This window comes from Odocoileus virginianus, unplaced genomic scaffold (genome assembly GCF_023699985.2).
Source record: "Odocoileus virginianus isolate 20LAN1187 ecotype Illinois unplaced genomic scaffold, Ovbor_1.2 Unplaced_Contig_10, whole genome shotgun sequence".
In the NCBI taxonomy this organism is placed as follows: domain Eukaryota; kingdom Metazoa; phylum Chordata; class Mammalia; order Artiodactyla; family Cervidae; genus Odocoileus; species Odocoileus virginianus.
Genome location: NW_027224327.1, coordinates 636,182 through 656,441, shown reverse-complemented (window position 1 = coordinate 656,441; position 20,260 = coordinate 636,182). Strand labels below are relative to the sequence as shown.

At 41.8% G+C, this 20,260-nt stretch overlaps 2 protein-coding genes across 4 annotated transcripts in view; one reads left to right on the top strand and one right to left on the bottom strand.

Annotated features, from left to right (window-relative positions):
* Positions 1-9,997, bottom strand: part of UGGT1 (UDP-glucose glycoprotein glucosyltransferase 1) — a 120,805-nt gene extending 110,808 nt beyond the window's left edge. For 2 of the 3 annotated variants that reach the window (XM_070463940.1, XM_070463941.1), the window contains exons 1-3: positions 9,770-9,997; positions 5,095-5,230; positions 566-648 (exon numbers count right to left, since the gene is read on the bottom strand). In XM_070463940.1, the coding sequence (XP_070320041.1) occupies positions 566-648; positions 5,095-5,230; positions 9,770-9,827 (277 nt within the window). In that variant the 5' untranslated portion in view covers positions 9,828-9,997. Of the gene's footprint in view, positions 1-565; positions 649-5,094; positions 5,231-9,492; positions 9,563-9,769 lie in introns of those variants that run through there. The other variant, XM_070463942.1, reaches the window with a different exon arrangement.
* A 6,626-nt stretch (positions 9,998-16,623) lies between these two features.
* Positions 16,624-17,954, top strand: LOC110132799 (DNA repair nuclease/redox regulator APEX1-like). The gene is given in 2 exon segments (XM_070463982.1): positions 16,624-17,435; positions 17,438-17,954. Coding segments are annotated over 2 exon segments (954 nt in total). The 5' UTR covers positions 16,624-16,714; the 3' UTR covers positions 17,671-17,954.
* The last annotated feature ends 2,306 nt before the right edge of the window (positions 17,955-20,260 follow it).

Genomic DNA, 20,260 nt, shown 5'->3' with positions numbered 1-20,260 from the left:
GTATCAGCATCTTTGACTATTAATGTCCACATTCTATATAGTTTACATTGAATTAGAAAATGTTGTGAAAATTCATAAAAAACTAAACAAGTGATACAGTTTACATTAATCCGACACCTTGACACTCTAGTTGTGAATGGTTGGCATGTGTAATGGAAAACATTTTGGATGGCACTCAATGAGAAGAAACTTAACAAATAACAGAGCAGTTGAGTAATTCATAACAAAAGAAAGCAAATCAAATCTGATGGTTATTATGTAGATACTAAATGATTCTAAATGAATTTGACTTCTGCAAAACATTCACTAAATATTCAATAAAAGAACACAAAAGAACAAAAAACAAGGGGGTGAAAAATCAAAGGAAATTCTTATTACCAAAGTTGTAAACTTTTTCAAAAATAATTACTAGTTTGTGTTGACTCTGCTGGCTGCCATGACAATTCTATTCACTAAAGATAAAAATGTTTTTCATTAATTGCCATGCCACCATACTCTGAAAGAGACCAGATTTCTAATATATTCCCAGACACCAAAGTCAAAGAAGCATCTGCTTCTATTTTACCGTGATGATCTGATGATCCAACATTTTGACTGGCTTCTACAAAATCCCAAAATTTCTCTTGACTGTCTTCTGCTAAAAACTCACTGAGAGAAAAGGGAGAAATATCAGAAATAAAACAACTTAATAAAAATCTTCCAATATAAGTTATATTACTAAGGAGAGTAAAAAATAAGCTTTTAAGTTTCCAAATGTCCAAAGCTTGGCTTTTATTTGATAATATATATTATATATGAATATATGTAATATATTTCAATAAAATATTTTCTAACTTTAGGTAACTCTTACTAGCTTATTAGCTATTAATAATTAGCTTCATAGTTCATTCACTTAACAGCTTCATAGGTATTCCTTAAGAATCCTAGAATAATAGAAATGTTGTAACAACAGGGAAGTCCCAATGTAAAGAAAGGTTATGAAATCTCATTTGTGAAAATGCTGTCAGTAGTGGAAGCAGAATTAGGAATTTATCATTCTAATACTAGTTCTGCTCACTCATTTTCTGAAAGACTTACAAAGAACAAAAAAATACGTTTCGCCTAAGGTTCTCCTAAGGAAAATGTAACTCCTAGAAACATTTCTGGGAGACTAAAGGCAGCATGCTGTAATCTTTTTAAATCCATAAATCCAAACTTTAAAGACCATCAAATTTTAAAGTTAGCCCTGATTTAATAAAATCAGGTCTTAGAACTTAATGCCATCTTAATTTTTTCCTTGACTTTACTGTACTGACCTAAAATAAAATAATGGCTATTCTACTTCTCTTCATTCAAGATCATTTAAAATCCCGAGAAGAAAACGCAGGTACTCATTGAATGATTAGTGTAAATTGGTTATCTTCTCCTCCAAGCCATACCAATGTAGTGGTGGTCTTTCCCTGTCTTAGAGCAAACTACAGATCTGGATCTCAGCTTACCTAGCCAAAGGAAGACTTTCCCATTACTTGTCAACACTGGGATGTACAACTGTCACTCTACTCCACAGCTAGACACAGAAATATGGGAAAAATAAGAAACATTTCCTGGTAATGCACAGCTTCTCTAAAAATAGGTTTCTGAAAATACCCATTATAATAATGTATTATTTAGTGCCTCCTTGACTGTGGCATTTTTCTAGGCTTTCGAGTAACTGACACAGACATCACACCAATCTTATAATAGCTTACAATGTAAGCAAACAGGTATTAAGACAGATTATGATGTATAAATAAATGCTAAATTCATGAATTAAAGCAGCATTCACAAGATAAGTGAGCAGAAGGGGGAGAAGTAATATACTCATTAGTTGTGAGAACAAGGGTTCACTTAAGCTAAGACCTTCCTACAAAGGCCATATGCACATAAATATATACTTTTCATATAATTACAGGAAAACATAAACATCCATTCTTTCTCACCCCAATGCATAAGTAAGTCTTACAATGTCTAAGTGTCAAACTGTCTTAAGAAAATTAATTACCAGATCCACTGAACTAAGCCATGGAAGATAAGAACAGTACAAGATACTATTAAAAGGAACGCTGCCATTTGCTTACAGTATGCTTCAATTTGTTGGCTTTTTGCTCTAAATTGTTTTTTAGCTTCTGATATCTATTCCACTGAGTAAAAAATCAAGTTTTACAGAAGACATTCTATGGTGTCTGGGATTTGCTTTACAATGTCTTAGTGGGAGAAGGTAGGAAGGTGGTGATAGTGATGGTTATTGGACATGAGCTGACAATCGCTAAAACTGGGTGACAGGTAGAGAGAGAGCACATCATATATAACATTTTCTCCACTTATAAATATATCAACTTTCTTAAGGGCATAGAGGTAGTAAAAGAAAAATCTGGAATTTACATTCCTGTCTTAATCACTCAAATCTATCAAGCTGCATTCTCAGGCCATTATAATATTTATGTATTCAATAAATGATTGCTTCAGTTTTAATAACAGAACTTTACTTATACAACGTTTCTGTTAGTAACTATAGCTGCTCAAAACATATTCAGGGCTCAACTTCAATTAAATATTGATGGACAATCAGAAAGCTACAAACCCTTCATTAGCATCAGGTCCAGTCCCTAAGGGCCAGAAGCAAGGAAAGCAAAATGTCTGTGTTAACTGCATGCCTCGATGTATGGAGAAATATCTGACCCTTCAGCCTCCCACCATGGACGTGCTGTGACCCACCATCAGTGTCTGCCGTGGATGCGGGAGGGAAGGATGGTGGCCTTAGCCAGCTCTAGAGGTGAATATGGAGTGGTTTCAAACAAGCACAGCATGTTTTGTCTACCCATTCCGTTACCCTAGCAAATTATCTGTAAATAGCCACAAAGGAAAACTAAAAATAGTGAACCCAAATGGCAAATGGCCAGGATATCATGAAAAGGGGCTCTGTTTGTTATGGGTAAACTGGGGTGAAGGAAACAGTTTATAATACTCACTTCACTGAGATCAAAGAACTGAAAAGAATTGATCAATTAAGGCTGACAATTTGAGCATACTTTCTCAAAAGTCCATAAGTGTATGCCATAAGACTCTTCTAAGAAAATATACAAACACCAGTAAGTTTGTTAGTATAAGTGAGAGTAATGGGATGTTACCCAGTTATGAATATTAAGCAGAATATCTTAAAACATCTATTACAGATAGCTACACAAACTTATTTGTAAAGTAGTAGTAAATCTCAATGACTTAGACTAACAGCAGACAAATCATCCAAAATAAGATGAGCAGAAAGGAAGAAAAAAACATCCAGTTAGTTATAAGAGTCCTAGCCCAGGCAGTCACGGACCTCACATGCCTTCACACTTCACTGCTACAAACACCCAAGATCTAACAAGGGGCTCGGCCCATTTATCTAACTAGTTCTTCTAACATCACTAGGACATATAAGCAGCAGGGTCTGGTGGGGCAGGCAGGGGGGTTTTAGGGCCTGGGGTTTGTTTCTGTTGCCCTTTAATTGCTGAGGAGAGGGAGGCATGGAGAAGTGACGGGAGAAAGTCTGTTCGGCAGAAAGTTGGAAGGCTCCTCAGCAAGTCAAGGCCAGCTCCTACCTGTCCCATGTTCCTACCAGCCTCTCCTCAATACAAAGGAGGCTCTTCCTTAGGAGGTACACCATCAACACAACAAACACTTTGTTCACATCTTTCTAGGATTAAGGAAAGATGTGAGAATATAAAATGGTAAATTGAAGGTCACAAAGATAGATCACAAAGTTAACTGATGAACAGTTCAAATTTCCAGCTCTATCAAATTCTGAAATTACTAAATGTTTATCATTCACCTACCTAAATGTATGCTTTAGAAAGATTTGCTGTAGGTCCTAGCTATGTTATTTGAGATACAATAAAAATAAGCTTCCTTCTATAAACAAAAAAACTAACTAAAAGACAGGTATCTGATTATACTCATGTAACAAACATTTACTAAAACATATATTTGGTTTATAAAATCTTCCAAGAAATCATTGACTATATTTTACTTTATCAATTTTAAGACATTTTCTTTTTTTTTTTTCTTCAAGTTTGGGCAATCTTCATTACTGAGAAATTGAGATGCGTGTTTTCTTTTTCTCCCCTGAAAACGTACGCATGGTTTCTATAATCTGTCTACTAACTCTTTCTTGCGGTTCACTGAAGTGTTGTCAAGTTTCCTTCAACTTTCATTTTCTTCCATACTCCCCAGACCAGAGACTCTCTTCTAGTTTGAGAGGCAACGGTGGGAAACTTGGTGTGATTTACTGCATATTCACTACACTCTAAATCCCTTCAAAGCCTAGGCCTTTGAAACTCATTTTCTGCACCAAGACCCCAGGAACACAGCAGAAGTAGAAATGGCTGCATGGGGCATAAGGCAAACAGGCAGAACCAGTCTTCCAGAGTTTCTTGAAGTCCCAGACGGTACTGAGGTAGATGGAGTAGGAGACTAGGGTCCAGTATGTTTCAGGAAATGCTGCCCAAAGACAACTGTCAATTTTAAGACATATCATTGTTTTATAAAACGCTAAGAGTGAAAGATGCTACCAATAACAACTTGATTAACTGCATTCTGATTTTGGAAAAGCTAACATCGGATAAGACGTGGCCACTTTCTCAGCGCCCCCCTGCACTCTTTTATCTGGGGTCTGTCTCCTTCCAAGTTCTCAGGAGGGCTATGTCCTCCACCCGCACTTCAACAAGCTCTTTTCTCTTTCTTGTATTAAACACCCCTTAGCATCTTGTTCAAATAAACAGAAATTTCCCTTTAAGTACAACACTCTCTTCCTTTATTAGCATATTTACACTCTTCCTGGAAGACACCATAATAACTTAACCAATTCAGTATATCTGTCTAAAGAAGTCCCTAAAGATCTCTATCATCAGTGCAGTCCTAGCCTGCTGACAGAATGTGTTCTCTCCGCCTGGGAATGGTACACAGCACAGTGCACGCTGAATGGGGCTCTTACTAAATGCATAATGAGAATCCCACTCCCTAAAAGCTCCCAAATATTCACTGGCAGAGCCTACATTTTCATTTAAACATGTAAAAGGAAAAAACATGTCTTCTTACCTGGCTTCTAATAACAATGGAGTGGAAAACCATTTTGTTGTAAGAGAGGTCGTAATGGCTTTTGAATCTGCCTTAACTGAGGAAAACAGCCATAGTCCAGTAAGCATAGTCAGAAGGCCCATTTTACGGCAAGCTCCTAGAAAGGGAAAAAAAAGATTTTTCTACAAGGCAATGTTTAAACCTGAATCTTTATACTCAGAGACACAAAATAACATGACTGTGACAGAAATAAAAATGTTTCCAAAATATAACAGCACATACTATCTATAGATAGTCACTAGATGTTAGTTGATTACTGACACACAACTAAAGGTGTGTGGTTCATTACACTCTTTTCTGCAAAGGCTGCACTTCATCTCCTGGGTGCCTATACCATGCCGAGATCAGCCTCTCCTCTCGTAGGCTTCCCTGGCTGTGGACCAAGGGCTCTAGGGCATGCAGGCTTCAGCAGTTCCAGCATGTGGGTTCAGTGGTTATGGTTCCCGGGCTCTAGGGCGCAGACTCAGTAGTTGGGGTGAGCCAGCTAAGTTGCTCCGCGGCAGGTGGGATCCTCCAGACCAGGGATCAAACCCATGTCTCCTGCATTGGGAGGTGAATTCTTTACCACTGAGCAACCGGGGAAGCCCAAAAAGTTGCTCCTCCACCCTTACCCTTAGTCTCCCACTCCCTAAAATAAGAATAACAGTATCTGCCAGAGGGAGAATGAGAAGGCAACATGAAATCACTTTGTAACAAACACTTTGTAACAAACGTCACTTTGTAGCGAGAGCACTTTGTAATGTGCTAAGTACTGCCAAGTACTACACAAAAACTAACTACTACAAGAGTTTGAAGTTCAGGCACTGTTGGTTTCTTGGGAAACAAAACATTTAATATGAACGTCCCATTTATAAAAGTGCAGTGGTTCAGTCACTAAGCTGTGTCTGTCTCTTGCGACCCCATGGAGTCCACCAGGCTCTCTATCCATGGTTATTTCCCAGGCAAGAATACTGAAGTGGGTTGCCATTTCCTTCTCCAGAGTCTTTCTGACCCAGGGATCGAATCCCTGTCTTCTGCATTGCAGATGGATTCTTTACCCTCAGCCACCAGGGAAGCCCCATTTATAAACAGGTTTTTTTTTTTTAAATCAACATTAATAAAGACTAGGACTAACCAAACCAGACCTCTGACAATGAAACCTGCTAGCAAGTAAGTCCTGGCTTGGGAGGGTGTGGGGTGTGGGGGTTGGGGGGGGGGGGGTTGGGGGGGGGTGCTGGCGGGGAGAGGAAACTGGAAATGAGGTAGGCTCCTCTCCCAAAGTAGCGAAAATTACTGACATTTCCTGCAGAGGGGCAAGCAAGGACCCAAACTGTTGCATACAATTTCAGACCACTCAAGAACTCTCTCAGACACCCTCCCCTAGAGGTTCATGGACTGCAGCCTCAGAAACCTGCTCCTCCTGATAGAACAAACATGGGTTAGTAATAGTCAGAGACCTATGATCAATTCCTGAATTTGCTAGTTACCAACAGTTTAACCCCAAGCATGTTACCTAATAACTCCTGCGCCCTTATCCTTAGTCTCCCACTCTCTAAAATAAAAATAACAGTATCTGCCACAGGGAGAATGAGAAAGCAACATGAAATCACTTGGTAGCGAAAGTCACTTTGTAGCAAAAGTCACTTTGTAATGTGCCAAGTACTACACAAAAACTGCTCTAGCAAAATATGTCATAAGGAAGAGAAGCTAGAAACTATTTTCTAAACTATAGAATAACAGCTCATCACTATTACAAGGCCCCAAAAACATTCCTTGGAAATGTATCCTCTGTGGCTGGGGGGGGGCACTTTGCTGTACTAACACAACATTTTAAATCAACTACAGTGCGTGCCTGCTCAATTGTTTCCAACTTTATGACCCCTATGGACTGTAGCCTGCCAGGCTCCTCTGTCCATGGAATTTTCCAGGCAAGAATACTGAAGCAGGTTGCCATTTCCTCCTCCAGGGGATCTTCCCAACCCAGGGACTGAACCTGTGTCTCCTGCATTGGCAAGCAGATTCTTTACCACTGTGCCAACAAAATTTTTAAAAATCCTACCCCCAAATCAGTAAGTTCCTAAACCAGAGGCAGCGCACATGAACTATGTTCAAGCAGTAATAATGCTACAGCTGTGTTCACAATTTTTCCTGCAGGGACCTAGACGTGTTACCCCCAACAGTGATGATTCCAGATGAGAAAATGGATGCCACTGAACAGTACTCCCAGATCAACTGCATGCAGAGTGAGGAGGAGGCTCCTCCCCACTCCACCCGAGCAGACACCCAGATTTACTGAGCAATTACTAGAGGCACTCTGGACAGTGCCACTGCCAAGAGCTCTGCAAACAGCACGTCCCCAGCCTGTCCACACAAGGCCTGCTCCACTCCGTTGACCTCAGTAAACAGCAGTGCCTGGCAAACAGCAGACAGTCCATAAATACGCTGCATGATGGGTGAAACACTATCACTCCCACCTTAAAAATAAGAAAACGGGAATTCAGAGAGGCTAAGTAACTACCTAATAAATAGCAATACTTGGAACCTACACCTGCCTGTTTTAAAAAGTTCTACAATACCATGCTCTCTGCCCTGGCTTTAAAAAGGGGTTCTTAATATCCAGACCTAGACTGAGCATACAGCTTTATTATGAGGCCCAAGGCAAGTTCAAGGATTTCTAGGGGCAGAGTCTTTGGGTCCCAAATGGCCAAGCGAGGTATAGGTTCACCTTGAAACCAAGGAACCAAGGGTGCGATCAAGCACCAGCCGGAGAGATCCATACTGGGGCGGACTCTGGGGACAGAATGTGAGCTCCTCAAGAGCAGGGAGTTTTGTCTGTCACAGTCACATGCCTAGCATAATGCCCGGAACACAGGAGGCCCTCAACATAAACAAACACAGACTTTGTTCGTTAACAGATGAATGAAAAGAACTGGGAGAAAAAGGGATGTGGCACCAGCCTAGGACTTAAGAAGGGTGAAAATGAAAACTATGCATCATGACTCACCCAGAGATCCCCTAGACCTGTTTTAAAGACACAGAGAGAGTTCCTGGGGTGCAGCAGAGCATCATTAGAGATGGGAAAGGGAGCAAGGCCACACATTAACGAAGGAAGAGCTTTCCCACACCCAAAGCCCACATCCTTGATACCACAGGCAACACAGAAGTCAAAACAAGAACCTTTCTGAGTGGTCTTTTCTTCGAGGATACCTTCATTTGCCAAGATCCCATATCACTCTGACCCTAGTAGTCTTTCAAGGTTGCTTATTGAGAGGAATAGTCTGCAAACTAACAGTTGGCAGAATCTTAACTGTGGCACTGCATGATTATAGATAGGCATCATGCTTATGGCATGATGCATAAATTTAAAAGTCTTTAGTAAGTTCCAGGCCCAAATGATTCACCTATAAGATCTAGCATGTGGCCTGGTTTCTTTAGTATAAATTAAAGACACTATCTCTTGCTCATTTATTTAAAATATTCATCAAAGTTATATTATGGCAAGTGTTTATAACTTTTGAAAAACAGAAAAGGCATAAAGTTCCAAGTCATCACCAACTTTTTCCATTTTTAAACTGAAGAAGATAGCTAACGGAACTCAAAAAAACACGAAGGATTCAGGTTAATAGATGAGTTTCAACATATATGGCAATAGCGAGGAAAAATATTATAAAGTACCCTTCTTGAGAAATAAATCTACTTCTGAAATAATTAAATTAATATACATTTATACCTAGAAGTTTCTCCATAGTTCAATCTAGTCCTCTCAAGTTAAACATACACTGTGAAGGAGTTATACTACTGTACAAAGCAATGTTTATTTCCCTTATTAAAAATGAGTTTCTGCTAAGTTAATCAAAAGCAAGTCAAAATGAAAGGCTATAATCAACCCAAATTTTATGTTGCTATCATATAGCTATTTAAAACGTCTTCAAATATCACACTAACATTGGCTGGCCAAGTGCATAACGAATGTTTTCAAAACAGTTAGTGTAGCACACTGCAAGGCATAAGACCCCAAGACTTCAAATGAACAAACTATGCTAGTTTTCAAATCTGGCAAAAAAATGCAAAACAATCTAGAGATTCCGGTCAAGGAACACTGAAGAGCTCACGCCCGTAACTCATTGGCGATGTATGCGTATCTTATTCTTCTGGCAGGTCCCACACTAAAAGTGAAACCGGATCATCCAATTTCCAGTCAACAGATCCTTCGAACAAACGAAAACGGTAAACAAAATTCATCACCCGAATTCATTTTAGGGAAAACAGAAATCTATAAAAAGATCCATTTTTTTCCCACCGCAGTCCTGCAAACCGCTGGCTCTCAACCTCCCTTGGGGTCAAGCTTAGTCTGAATTCGTGTTAGGACACGTCCCCCACCTGCGTCTGCACTTGGGCACACGGGTTTCAAAGCTCTTCAATGAAGGCGCAAAGCCGATGAAGAGAGTCTGCGGCCACCCTCGCAGAAACCGGATTTGCCCAGGAAACACTGAAGGACTTCTAGAGGGACTCGAAAAGAGAGGAAGGGCTGAGACACAGGAGGGGAAACTGAGTCAGGAAAGAATCGGAAGATCAAGGTGACCGAGACACAGGGTGGCCTCGCTCCCCAGACCCTCTCTCCGCCGGCGAGACCTCCCTACTCCAACCCCAGGGGTACCTGTCACTGGTCTTGCAGCTGCAGCACACGCGCCACTCTCATCCCCTTTCCAGCCCATGCCAGGGGCCGCGCTCGGTCCGCGACGGCACCTGCGACAACGCCGGGGCGGGGCAGGACAGTGGCGCAGGCGGCAGCAGCTGCGCCAGTGAGCGGCCGACACGCGCCTTTCCCGCGGCTCTTCTCAGAAGCCGGCCTCGCAAAGGAGAGACCAGCTCCCGACCGCCCTTTACTTCCGCTTCCTACTGGCTAGCGCCGGAGGACTTCCGGCTACAGAGTCGCGGCCAGGGCCGCCCAGAGCGCCACGCTACTGCCATCTTACTTCCGAAGAGGTTCCGCCTCGCTCCTCGCTTCCGGAGGTTCAGTTTGACTGGGGAGGCGCTGTTCTTTGAGGTTTTGTGGACATCTAAGGGGATAACTGAGACACAGAAGCTCTACCACATGAAGAGACTGGATAGAATCCACTTCCTTAAACTTGTCCATTAAAAGCACTGTTGCACCGTAAAGGACCAAACGACTTAATGTTTTTGAGTTTCTTAGACTTTATCTCAAACTATCTTGGATAGCTTCCGTTCCAGGGAGCAGAGAAAAAAAATTTTTTTTTTTTAATTTCATGAGACGTTTTTGCTTGTTTTGTATGGGCAGTGGCAGCTTAATCTGCAAGGCTTATTTTGTCTTTTGAATTACTTTTTGGCAAATGTAAATTACTATGTAAAATTCTTTTAGAATTTATGACACTGGGCAAGTCATTTTAGCCACCCAGAAATGAGTAAGTCTTCGGGGGATATATTTTAACAAATAAAGTGAGCTAAAAACCAAACATATTTTTGTAAGTCCCTAAATAAGAAGTGTAAAATATTAACTGACTTATGGTTATATGGCACAACAGTCCTTCCCTTGAGAGTGGCAGAACAAGTACTAAAAACACTTGGCTTGATCTGAGTTACATGTCTGTACTGTGCTTAAGAACTTCTGTAGCTGACTATTGGGTTTTCTGTTCCTTGCTAGACTAAAAATTTCCAAAAAATTTAAGGAATGGAAGTGATTGTTTCGAAATGTATTTCTTCAGAGAGATTTTGTGTTAGTAGTTTTCCATTCTGTATTTTGTATGCCTTTTAAGGTTGTGGTTTTCCAGTGGTCATGTATGGATGTGAGAGTTGGACTGTAAAGAAAGCTGAGCACTGAAGAATTGGTGCTTTTGAACTGTGGTGTTGAAGAAGACTCTTGAGAGTCCCTTGGACTGCAAGGAGATCCAACCAGTCCATCCTAAAGGAGATCAATCCTGGGTGTTCATTGGAAGGACTGATGCTGAAGCTGAAACTCCAATACTTTGGCCACCTGATGTGAAGAACTGACTCATTTGAAAAGACCCTGATGCAGGGAAAGATTGAAGGCAGGAGGAGAAGGGGATGACAGAGGATGAGATGGTTGGATGGCATCACCGACTCAATGGACATGAGTTGAGTAAACTCTGGGAGTTGGTGATGGACAGGGAGTCTTGGCGTGCTGCAGTCCATGGGATCACAGAGAGTCAGACATGACTTAGCGACTGAACTGAACTATAACTAAATGTTTGAGTCCCACTCCTAAATTCTCCTGGCTCAATTGGTAAAGAATCTGCCTGCAGTGCAGGAGACTCGGGTTTGATTCCTGGGTCGGGAAGATCCCCTGGAGAAGGAAATGGCAACCCATTCCAGTATTCTTGCCTGGAAAATCCTATGGAACCTGGCAAGCTACAGTTTATGGGGTTGCAAGAACCAGACATAATTTAGCAACCAAACCACCACCACCACCTAAATTCATATGTTGAAACCTTACGTGGTAATATTTGTAGACAGGGTCTTTGGAAGGGGCTAGATCATGAGGGTGGAACCCTCATATAAGGGGTTAGTTCCCTTATAAAAAAGACTTCTGAGGCTCCCTTGCCTTTCTGTCATCTGAGGACACAAAGAGAAATTCTTGCATGTTACCCACATTTTTCACTTAAGCCTTTAGCATGTTACACAAAGTTACTCAATTTCTAGTCTGATAATTCCAAAATCTCTCCATATCATAGCCTGATCTGATGCTTTATCATGTCAGGTTATATATATATATATATATATATATATATATTTTAACTTTAAGGATGCCTGTAATTTTTGCTTGAAACCCAGACATGATGTACTAGGTAAGAGGAACTGAGGTAAATAGACCTTGGTGTGAAACTTTATATTTTTCTGTCTAGGAGTTAGGCTGTGTTTACTGTTGCTGAAGCTGTATATATCAGAGACCTAAATTTCCTCTGTTGTCCTCTTGTTTTTGTTTCCTCGTTTATATTTGGGTTTCCCTAGAAACTACTTCTTAAGTAGAGCCTGGGCATTGTTAGTCTTTTCAGCTGTACCCCACATTATTACAAGAGTCCTGTTGATGCGGTGGTAAGGTTGATGGGAGGGAAAACTGCAGGATTCTATGATTGGGTCTTAGTTTCAGTAGGCCTGTCTCCCAGGGCTGTGACATTCACAAGTGCTTTTCCCATTGTATGAGACAGGATATCCTGAGGGGGCTGGGCTTCGGGGATTTCCTTCCCTCCAAGTCAGAAAGCTGCAATAATGGCATTCTCCTCACTGTGTAAGCCTTTGTTCTGGAGAATTCTCTGGACTTGTTTCAAAATCTTTGCATTTCCCTTCCACCAGGCCAAACATGAACAGATTTTTCTAAGGTGCTCACTGTGTATCTGGCGAGGCTCCTGGAGACAGAGCCCACAAAACTGTTGGAACCCTCTCACCTTACTCTGGGCCCTTGGGGGTGTTTCTCTCTCAAACTAGTGTAGACTCAGCCTCTAGAAATTTGCCCAAAGTACCTGGTCAGTGTTCCTATTGGTTAGTAGTTCTAGCAGCTTCTACTTCAGGTAGGATAATCTTTATTCTCTGTGTTTACACATCTCTCCAGTTTTGGGGTTGGCAGTTTTTCTTCTGACTCGATTCTCTGTTGACTTTTAGTTCATTTTTTTCATGTTGTGAGGATAGGAAAGATGACTTCCAAACACTACTCATAGAGTAGAAACCATAAGTTCAGACACACTGCTTAAGAGGAGTTGTTGACAGAGCCCAGATCTCTAGATCAATGGTGTCCGATAGAAATAAAATGTGAACCACATATGTAATTTTAAATTTTCTAGTAGCTACATTAAAAAAGTACAAAGACGCAGGGAGCTATATTCAACACTCTGTGATAAAGCATAATGGAAGAGAATATTAAAAAGAATATATACATATATATGCATAGCTGAGTGACTTTACCATGCAACAGAAATTAAACACAACAAATCAACTATACGTCAGTAAAAAGTGTTGAAAAAGTACAGAGAATAGGTGAGATTAGTTTAATAACATATTCTACTTAACCAATATATTTAATACATTATCATTTAAATGTGCAGTTATTTTAAAATGAGTTATTAAGATTCTTTACTCTTTTTTGAAATAGTGTTTGAAATCTAAAATTCATTTTGCATTTACAACATATCACAATTCAGTCATTTTAAGGGCTCAGTAGCCATAGACTCTGCTCACCACCCGATCTGTCATTTAAAAAAGTACTGAGAGTAAACTGGGTGCACGCCTCCCCAGGATGGTTCCTTAAACACACAGGCACCCTGCTGTGCTTGTCCCCTCTGCCTGAATTGTCTTCTTCCCCTTTCTCCACAAGGTCTGCTCATACTCTTGACTTAGGTCACTGTCAGCATCAACTCTTCAGGAGGATTTTCCTCACTTCCCCACCTAAAATAGATCCCCCAAACTGTTACCTGCCCTCTCATTTACCCACTTTATTTTTTCCATTCTATATTTGTTTACAGTCTACTATACCCTGTTAGATGTCACCACACAAGGACAGGGATTATTACCAAATCCATATTCAGTCTGATCTCTGCACCACAGACCAATAATTGGGAGACGCAGTGTTGAAGCAAGGAATAAAGACTTTATTCAGAAAGCTGGGTGTCAGAGAAGGTGACAGACTAGAGTCCTAGAGTACCATTTTATCATGATCTGGATACCAGTTTCTTTTATAGAAGAGAGAGAAGGGAGGAGATGAGGAAGTAAAAGAAAACCACCAAAAGTCTTGCAAAATGTCTACTAGTTTGGTCAGCCTGTGGAAAGGGCTGTGTTTGTTTCTCCTTTTCTGCAGCTGTTCACAGGTGGGCAGGGCCAGCGTGTTTCCCTGTGCACTGAACAAAGGTGCTTCAACATTCAGGCAGAGGGACCAGGTTCCACAAGGCAGGCCACTGTGTATGCTTATAGCATACATATAGAATACACGGCATTCTTCAAGTGATTATAGTAACAAAAGCAATGGAAAGCAAAGGTTAAAGTAAAAGAAACAGATCCAACATGGAGTCAGATTTTGTTCTGCCCCGCTACAGGACATTACTTAGTTCCATGCTGTGTCCTCACCCCAGGACAGTACCATGCAACATCTGATGATGAATTCCAGCCATATCACCCTCCTCTGTCTTATGTGAACATACTCAACCAAGGAGATGTTCTGCCCTTGCTACTGTTCTTACCCTGTCAGCTTTTGGGCAAAGGACCCGCCATGAGATCAATGAGTCTCCTTGAACTATTTAAGAGACAGAGCATAGACTCTATCAACTTTTCAGCTCTGTTTGTAATTCGAAAAATGAAAGCCCACTGTTGACTCTGTGTGCTTTTTCTCTTAACACAGGACTCAAGAGTAGGCAGACCCAATGGGAGAGTTATGTCCTCAGGGGTGCTGGCCCTGCAGACCCAGGCCACCTGGTCCTTGTAAGGCAACCAGGGCCTTTAAATGTGTAGTTATTTTTAATGTTATTAAGCTATTTTACTATTTTTTTTGTATTAAGTGTTTGAGCTAGTATATATTTTGCATTTACAGAGTTGTCTTACTAGAGTTCCCAACAAAGAATGATCTGTTGTGGTCTGTACACGGGTTGGAAATGAATTTCCAGACATGAGGCAGAATGACAGACAGTAAAGTATATTAGAGTGGGAGATGCTGTTAGAATAGTGGGCTAACTCAAGGGAGAGTGGAGCCCTTTCACAGCCTTGCAGCCAATTTTTATAGCCTCAAGACAGAGAAAATTCCTACTGGAATGGTGGCATTAGGTGATTGGTTAGGATGCTATAGGGTGGATAGTAGGGTGGATATTTTACCTAATATGGGATCAGGGAACTGGCTGGTTTAGATCCCAGAGGTTCATGGCAACAGTTGCTATGCTATGCATATTGGTCAATTCCAGAGATTTTTATCCTGTGACCTTGGTATGGGGCTCCATACCATCTGGCAAAAGAAATTTCCCAAAAGTAAGTTAATTAACACAGAAAGACAGAATATCTAAAAATAGCCATATATAAGTTAACTGTAAATGCCTACCTTAAAGTATTTTTACACTACTTTATCTTTGATTACATTTGCATCTTTCTTCTACTTGTATTTCTGTCAAATCAGTTCTTATTTTACATCTTTGATCCAGGATCTTATTCTCTCATCTTTATTGATTGGCCCCATAATGACATCCCTAATTTATAAAAAGGAACCGAAGCTCCTGGGGGACTTTTCAGTTGCTAATTTTATCACTTCAGAGAACTTGATGGGCAGTGTCTGGTCTGCATCACTGGTCCCCACTCTGCTTCACGATAGGCCTTTTTGGGCCCTTGTGTCTCCCCCTTTCCTAACCTGTGGTTCCTTGTCTGAATGTACATGTCCACTTATGTAATGTTCACATGCTCCTGCATTGAAGTGCCTATTTATTGTAAGGAAATCTGGTCCACATTTGTCCTTGGAACTCTTAGCATTTAATGTCTCTGCCACTTATTTAACTACTCCTATACAGTGGCACATATCTATTTGAGCTTCCCTAGTAGATCAGCTGGTAAAGAATCCGCCTGCAGTGCAGGAGACCCCGGTTTGATTCCTGGGTCAGGGAAAATCTGGAGGGCATGGCAACGCACAGAGTCCCTTGGACTGCAAGATCCAACCAGTCCATCCTAAAGGAGATCAGTCCTGAATATTCATTGGAAGAACTGATACTGAAGCTGAAGCTCCAGTTCTTTGGCCACCTGATGTGAAGAACTGACTTCTTAGAAAAGACCCTGATGCTGGGATTGAAGGCAGGAGGAGAAGGTGATGGCAGAGGATGAGATGGTTGGATGGCCATGAGTTTTAGCAAGCTCCAGGAGTTGGTGATGTACAGGGAAGCCTGGTGTTCTATAGTCCATGGGGTCGCAAAGAGTTGGACATGACTGAGTGACTGAATTGAACTGATACAGTGTCATATAGCTCCTCTGTCTTACTAAATTGTTGGAGGAGGATGCAAGACTAGATTAAAAAGAGGAAGGAATTAAACTTTGAACTGCCCAAGGAAAAGGGAGGTGTCTGGCGGGAAGGAGGATATACTCAGAGAAAGAGAGGGGAACAACATTCAGAGAATATCTTATGGTCAGAAACCAGGTTCTAAAATTTGTGGTTGCCAGATGGCTGGGGGGGGGGGGGGGTTAGGGGTGGGGAGGGGGAAGCTTGAGAATTTGGGATTAGCAGATGCAAACTATTACATACAACATGGATAAACAACAAGGTCCGACTGTATAGTCCTGAGAACTGTATTCAATATCCTGGGATAAACTGTAATGGAGGGACTTCCCTGGCAGTCCAGTGGTTCAGACTTCACCTTCCAATGTGCAGGGTATGGGTTTGATCCCTAGTTGGGGAGCTAAGATCCCATATGCCTTGTGGCCAGAAAACCAAAACATAAAACAGAAACAATATTGTAACAAGTTCAATAAAGACTTTTAAAAAAAAATCATGTCTTTGTGCTGGGTAAGGAGAGGCCGGAAAGGGACCGAAGCAGGTCAGCTAAAGGGCAACGCGATCAAAATACTGCTTCAGTGGGCCAAGTGGAACTGGTGCAGAAGGGCGTACATTACAGTGATGCCGAAATGTGGGGAAAAGGGATCAGTGGTCGAAGACGCAGAAGAGCCCAAGACTGAGTCAGAGGCGAAGAAGAGTAAGGCAGGAGCGAAAAAGAATGAAAGAGAGGCCGTAGGAGAGGGTGCAGTTCTATATGAAGACCCCCCAAATCAGAAAACCTCACCCAGTGGCAAATCAGCCACACTCAAGATCTGCTCGTGGAATGTGGGTGGGCTTCAAGCCTGGATTAAGAAGAAAGGTTTAGATTGGGTAAAGGAAGAAGCCCCAGACATTCTGTGCCTCCAAGAGACCAAATGTTCAGAGAACAAACTACCAGTTGAACTTCAAGAACTGTCTGGATTATCCCATCAGTACTGGTCAGCTCCTTCAGACAAGGAAGGGTGCAGTGGTGTGGGCCTCCTCTCCCGCCAGTGCCCACTCAAAGTCTCTTATGGCATTGGTGAGGAAGAACATGATCAGGAAGGCCGAGTGATTGTTGCTGAATATGATGTATTTGTGCTGGTGACAGCCTATGTGCCTAATGCAGGCCGAGGTCTGGTGCGCCTGGAGTATCACCAGCGCAGGGATGAAGCCTTTCGCAAATTCCTGAAGGGTCTGGCATCCCGCAAGCCCCTTGTGCTATGTGGGGACCTCAACGTGGCTCATGAAGAACTTGACCTTTGCAACCCAAAGGGAAATAAAAAGAATGCTGGCTTCACTCCACAAGAGCGGCAGGGCTTTGGGAATTGCTGCAGGCTGTGCCACTCACTGACAGTTTCCGGCACCTCTACCCCAACACAGCCTATGCCTACACCTTTTGGACCTATATGATGAATGCGTGATCCAAAAACGTTGGTTGGCACCTTGATTATTTTTTGTTATCTCAGTCTCTGTTGCCTGCATTGTGTGACAGTAAAATCCATTCCAAGGCTCTGGGCAGTGACCACTGTCCCATTACCCTATACCTAGCTCTGTGACACTTCTTCCAAATCATGTTGAGCCTAGGAAATAAGCCCACCAAGCTAGCTTTAAAATTCTTACCCCCAGACTTCTTTAATAACTGCTATCTAGAGAAATCTGCATTGTATTTCCCCTCTAAGCTATGAATCCTTTAACCAGGCTTCTAATAACAGATGTAAGTTCTCAAGGAGGGTGTTTGTGTAGGGGTGGTGCTTTTTTCTTTTTCTTTTTTTGTATTAAACAAAAGCTACTGATATTTCCTTTGAACTGTCCCTGTGAAAATAAAGAGCTATAGTTTCAAAAAAAATCATGGAAAAGAATATGAATATATATATGTAGAGAACTGTATCACTTTGTTGTACAGTAGAAATTAACACTGTGCAAATTAACATTGCAACTCAAGTACATATCAATAAAATAAATATGAAAAAACAGTTCCAATCTATACAAATTAGAGACAGCTTTTATAAAGTTGGCAGTGGGAATTGCATAGAACCTACAAAGCAAATCTGCAAGAAACTGAAATCACTCTTAAGGGGGCTCTATGTACACCTTTGGCTAAACTTAAATGTAACATACAAAGCTGACTAGGAACTGTAAGAATCTAAGGTCAACAAAGAAACTGGTTGCAGAAAACAAAGTTGATTTTTTTCACAAATTTCTGAGTCTACATTTTTTCAAAGCAAAAAACTTGGCATGCATGCATAATCTCCTTCTTGTTGTTTAGTCAATAAGTGGTGTCGAACTCTTTTGCAACTCTCTGGACCATAGCCCACCAGGCTCTTCTGTCCATGGGATTTCCCAGGCAAGAATACTGGAGTGGGTTGCCATTTCCTTCTCCAGGGGATCTTCCAGACCCAGGGATCAAACCTGTGTCTCCTGAATTGGCAGGCGGATTCTTTACTGCTGAGCCATCCTTATACGGAAGCATCTATAAACCAAGCCTGAGGGGGAAACTGAGACAGTCTGGGACCCGGGACCCTTGACTGCAGTGCTGCAGTGTTTGCACCTGGATACACATCTCCCTGAGCAATAAAATATGAAGAAACTATGTGTGCGTGCATGCTGTCGCTAAGTCATTTCCAGCTCTGCCACCCCGTGGACTGTAGGCCACCAGGCTCCTCTGTCCATGGAATTTTCCAGGTAAGAATACTGGAGTGGGTTGCTATTTCCTACTATTAGGGATCTTCCCGAGTCAGGGATCAACCCAGGAGAACCCTGCATCTCCTGCATGGACAGGTGGATTCTTCACTCCCTGAGCCACCTGGGAAGCACACAAAGAAACTATGTGGGACCAAAAAAACACTGCATGAATGTGCAGTTGGGACAGATTCTGGACAAATGAAACAAAGAGGCCAAAAAGACCAACTGCCACTTCTGGAGCAAAAACAGGGTATTGGGAGCAAAAGCAGGGTACTGCCCATGCTCTCTGCATACAATACCATCCAAGGGGTGAACAAACCACCTAAGCTACTCCTCCAGTCTGACCCCTAGACACAACCCACCTTTCCCTTATGTAAGGAGCCAGCTCACCCCCACCCAGGGAGCAATCAAGCAAGAGAACCTATTCCTTGTTCTGTCTCCCTCCTGCTGCAGCAGGGGCCCCATTAGAGCCTTGCCTGAGTTTCTTGTCTGGCTTCTAGTCAATTTCTATAAATCAGAGAAGGTCAAGAACCCTGATCAGCATCAAAACTACCCTTTCTAGGTGGATGGGTCATAGGAAACTCCCCATGAGGCCATGATGTGGGTTGAGAGAGCAGTGTCAGTACAGCAGGTGTAGCTACCATGGGGTCAAAGCCATTTGCTCATACAACTCACTTGTGTCTTCAGGAAATGTTCATGCACAGTCTTGTATGTACTGTTTCCATTTGACTGGGAATTATTGGTGTGCACAACTTTTTAGCTTTGTAGATCCAATAACAAACACCTAGATCATAGTAACCAACAGAGGTGGAGTAATAACTTAGTTTCCCTTTGGTCTCTGCTAGGGCTGAGGAGTAAATCAGGAGGTATTTCACAAAAAGGGAATATCTATCTTCAGAAAATGGCATTACTTTGGTCCAAAACCCCTAGAAGTTTGAACTGACATTTCTCTATTGAGGTTTTCCAGAAGCCCCATCACAACCATCAAAATATCAGAGATGCTTTGGAATTATTGAATTTGCTGGGTCATTAGGCTCAAGTGACAGAACAACTCACAGTAAAGTTGAACAAACTGCAGTGCCTTCTCTTGCTCAGATTTTCATTCAAAACTGAAATATTATGTATTACTCAGTAGATGGGCCAAATGTATATGTTGCCTCCAGAATCCAAAGTGACCCACCAAAACACTATGCCTCTGTATTAGTGGTAGGGGCACAAGCTACAGAAACTCACTTAATTCAGGAAGGGGCATCTTAACATATCCAAGACCAAAAAAACCTCTAGAAATTTTAACAAAGTGACCAACTTCTGGATTTTTATGAGGTTTCTCTCCCATCCTCAGTCATGCAAGAGTATTAAAAAGAAACCCAGGAACTTCCCTGGTGATCCAGTGGTTAAAATTCCATGCTTCCTTACTGCTACTGCTAAGTCACTTCAGTCGTGTCTGACTCTGTGCGACCCCAT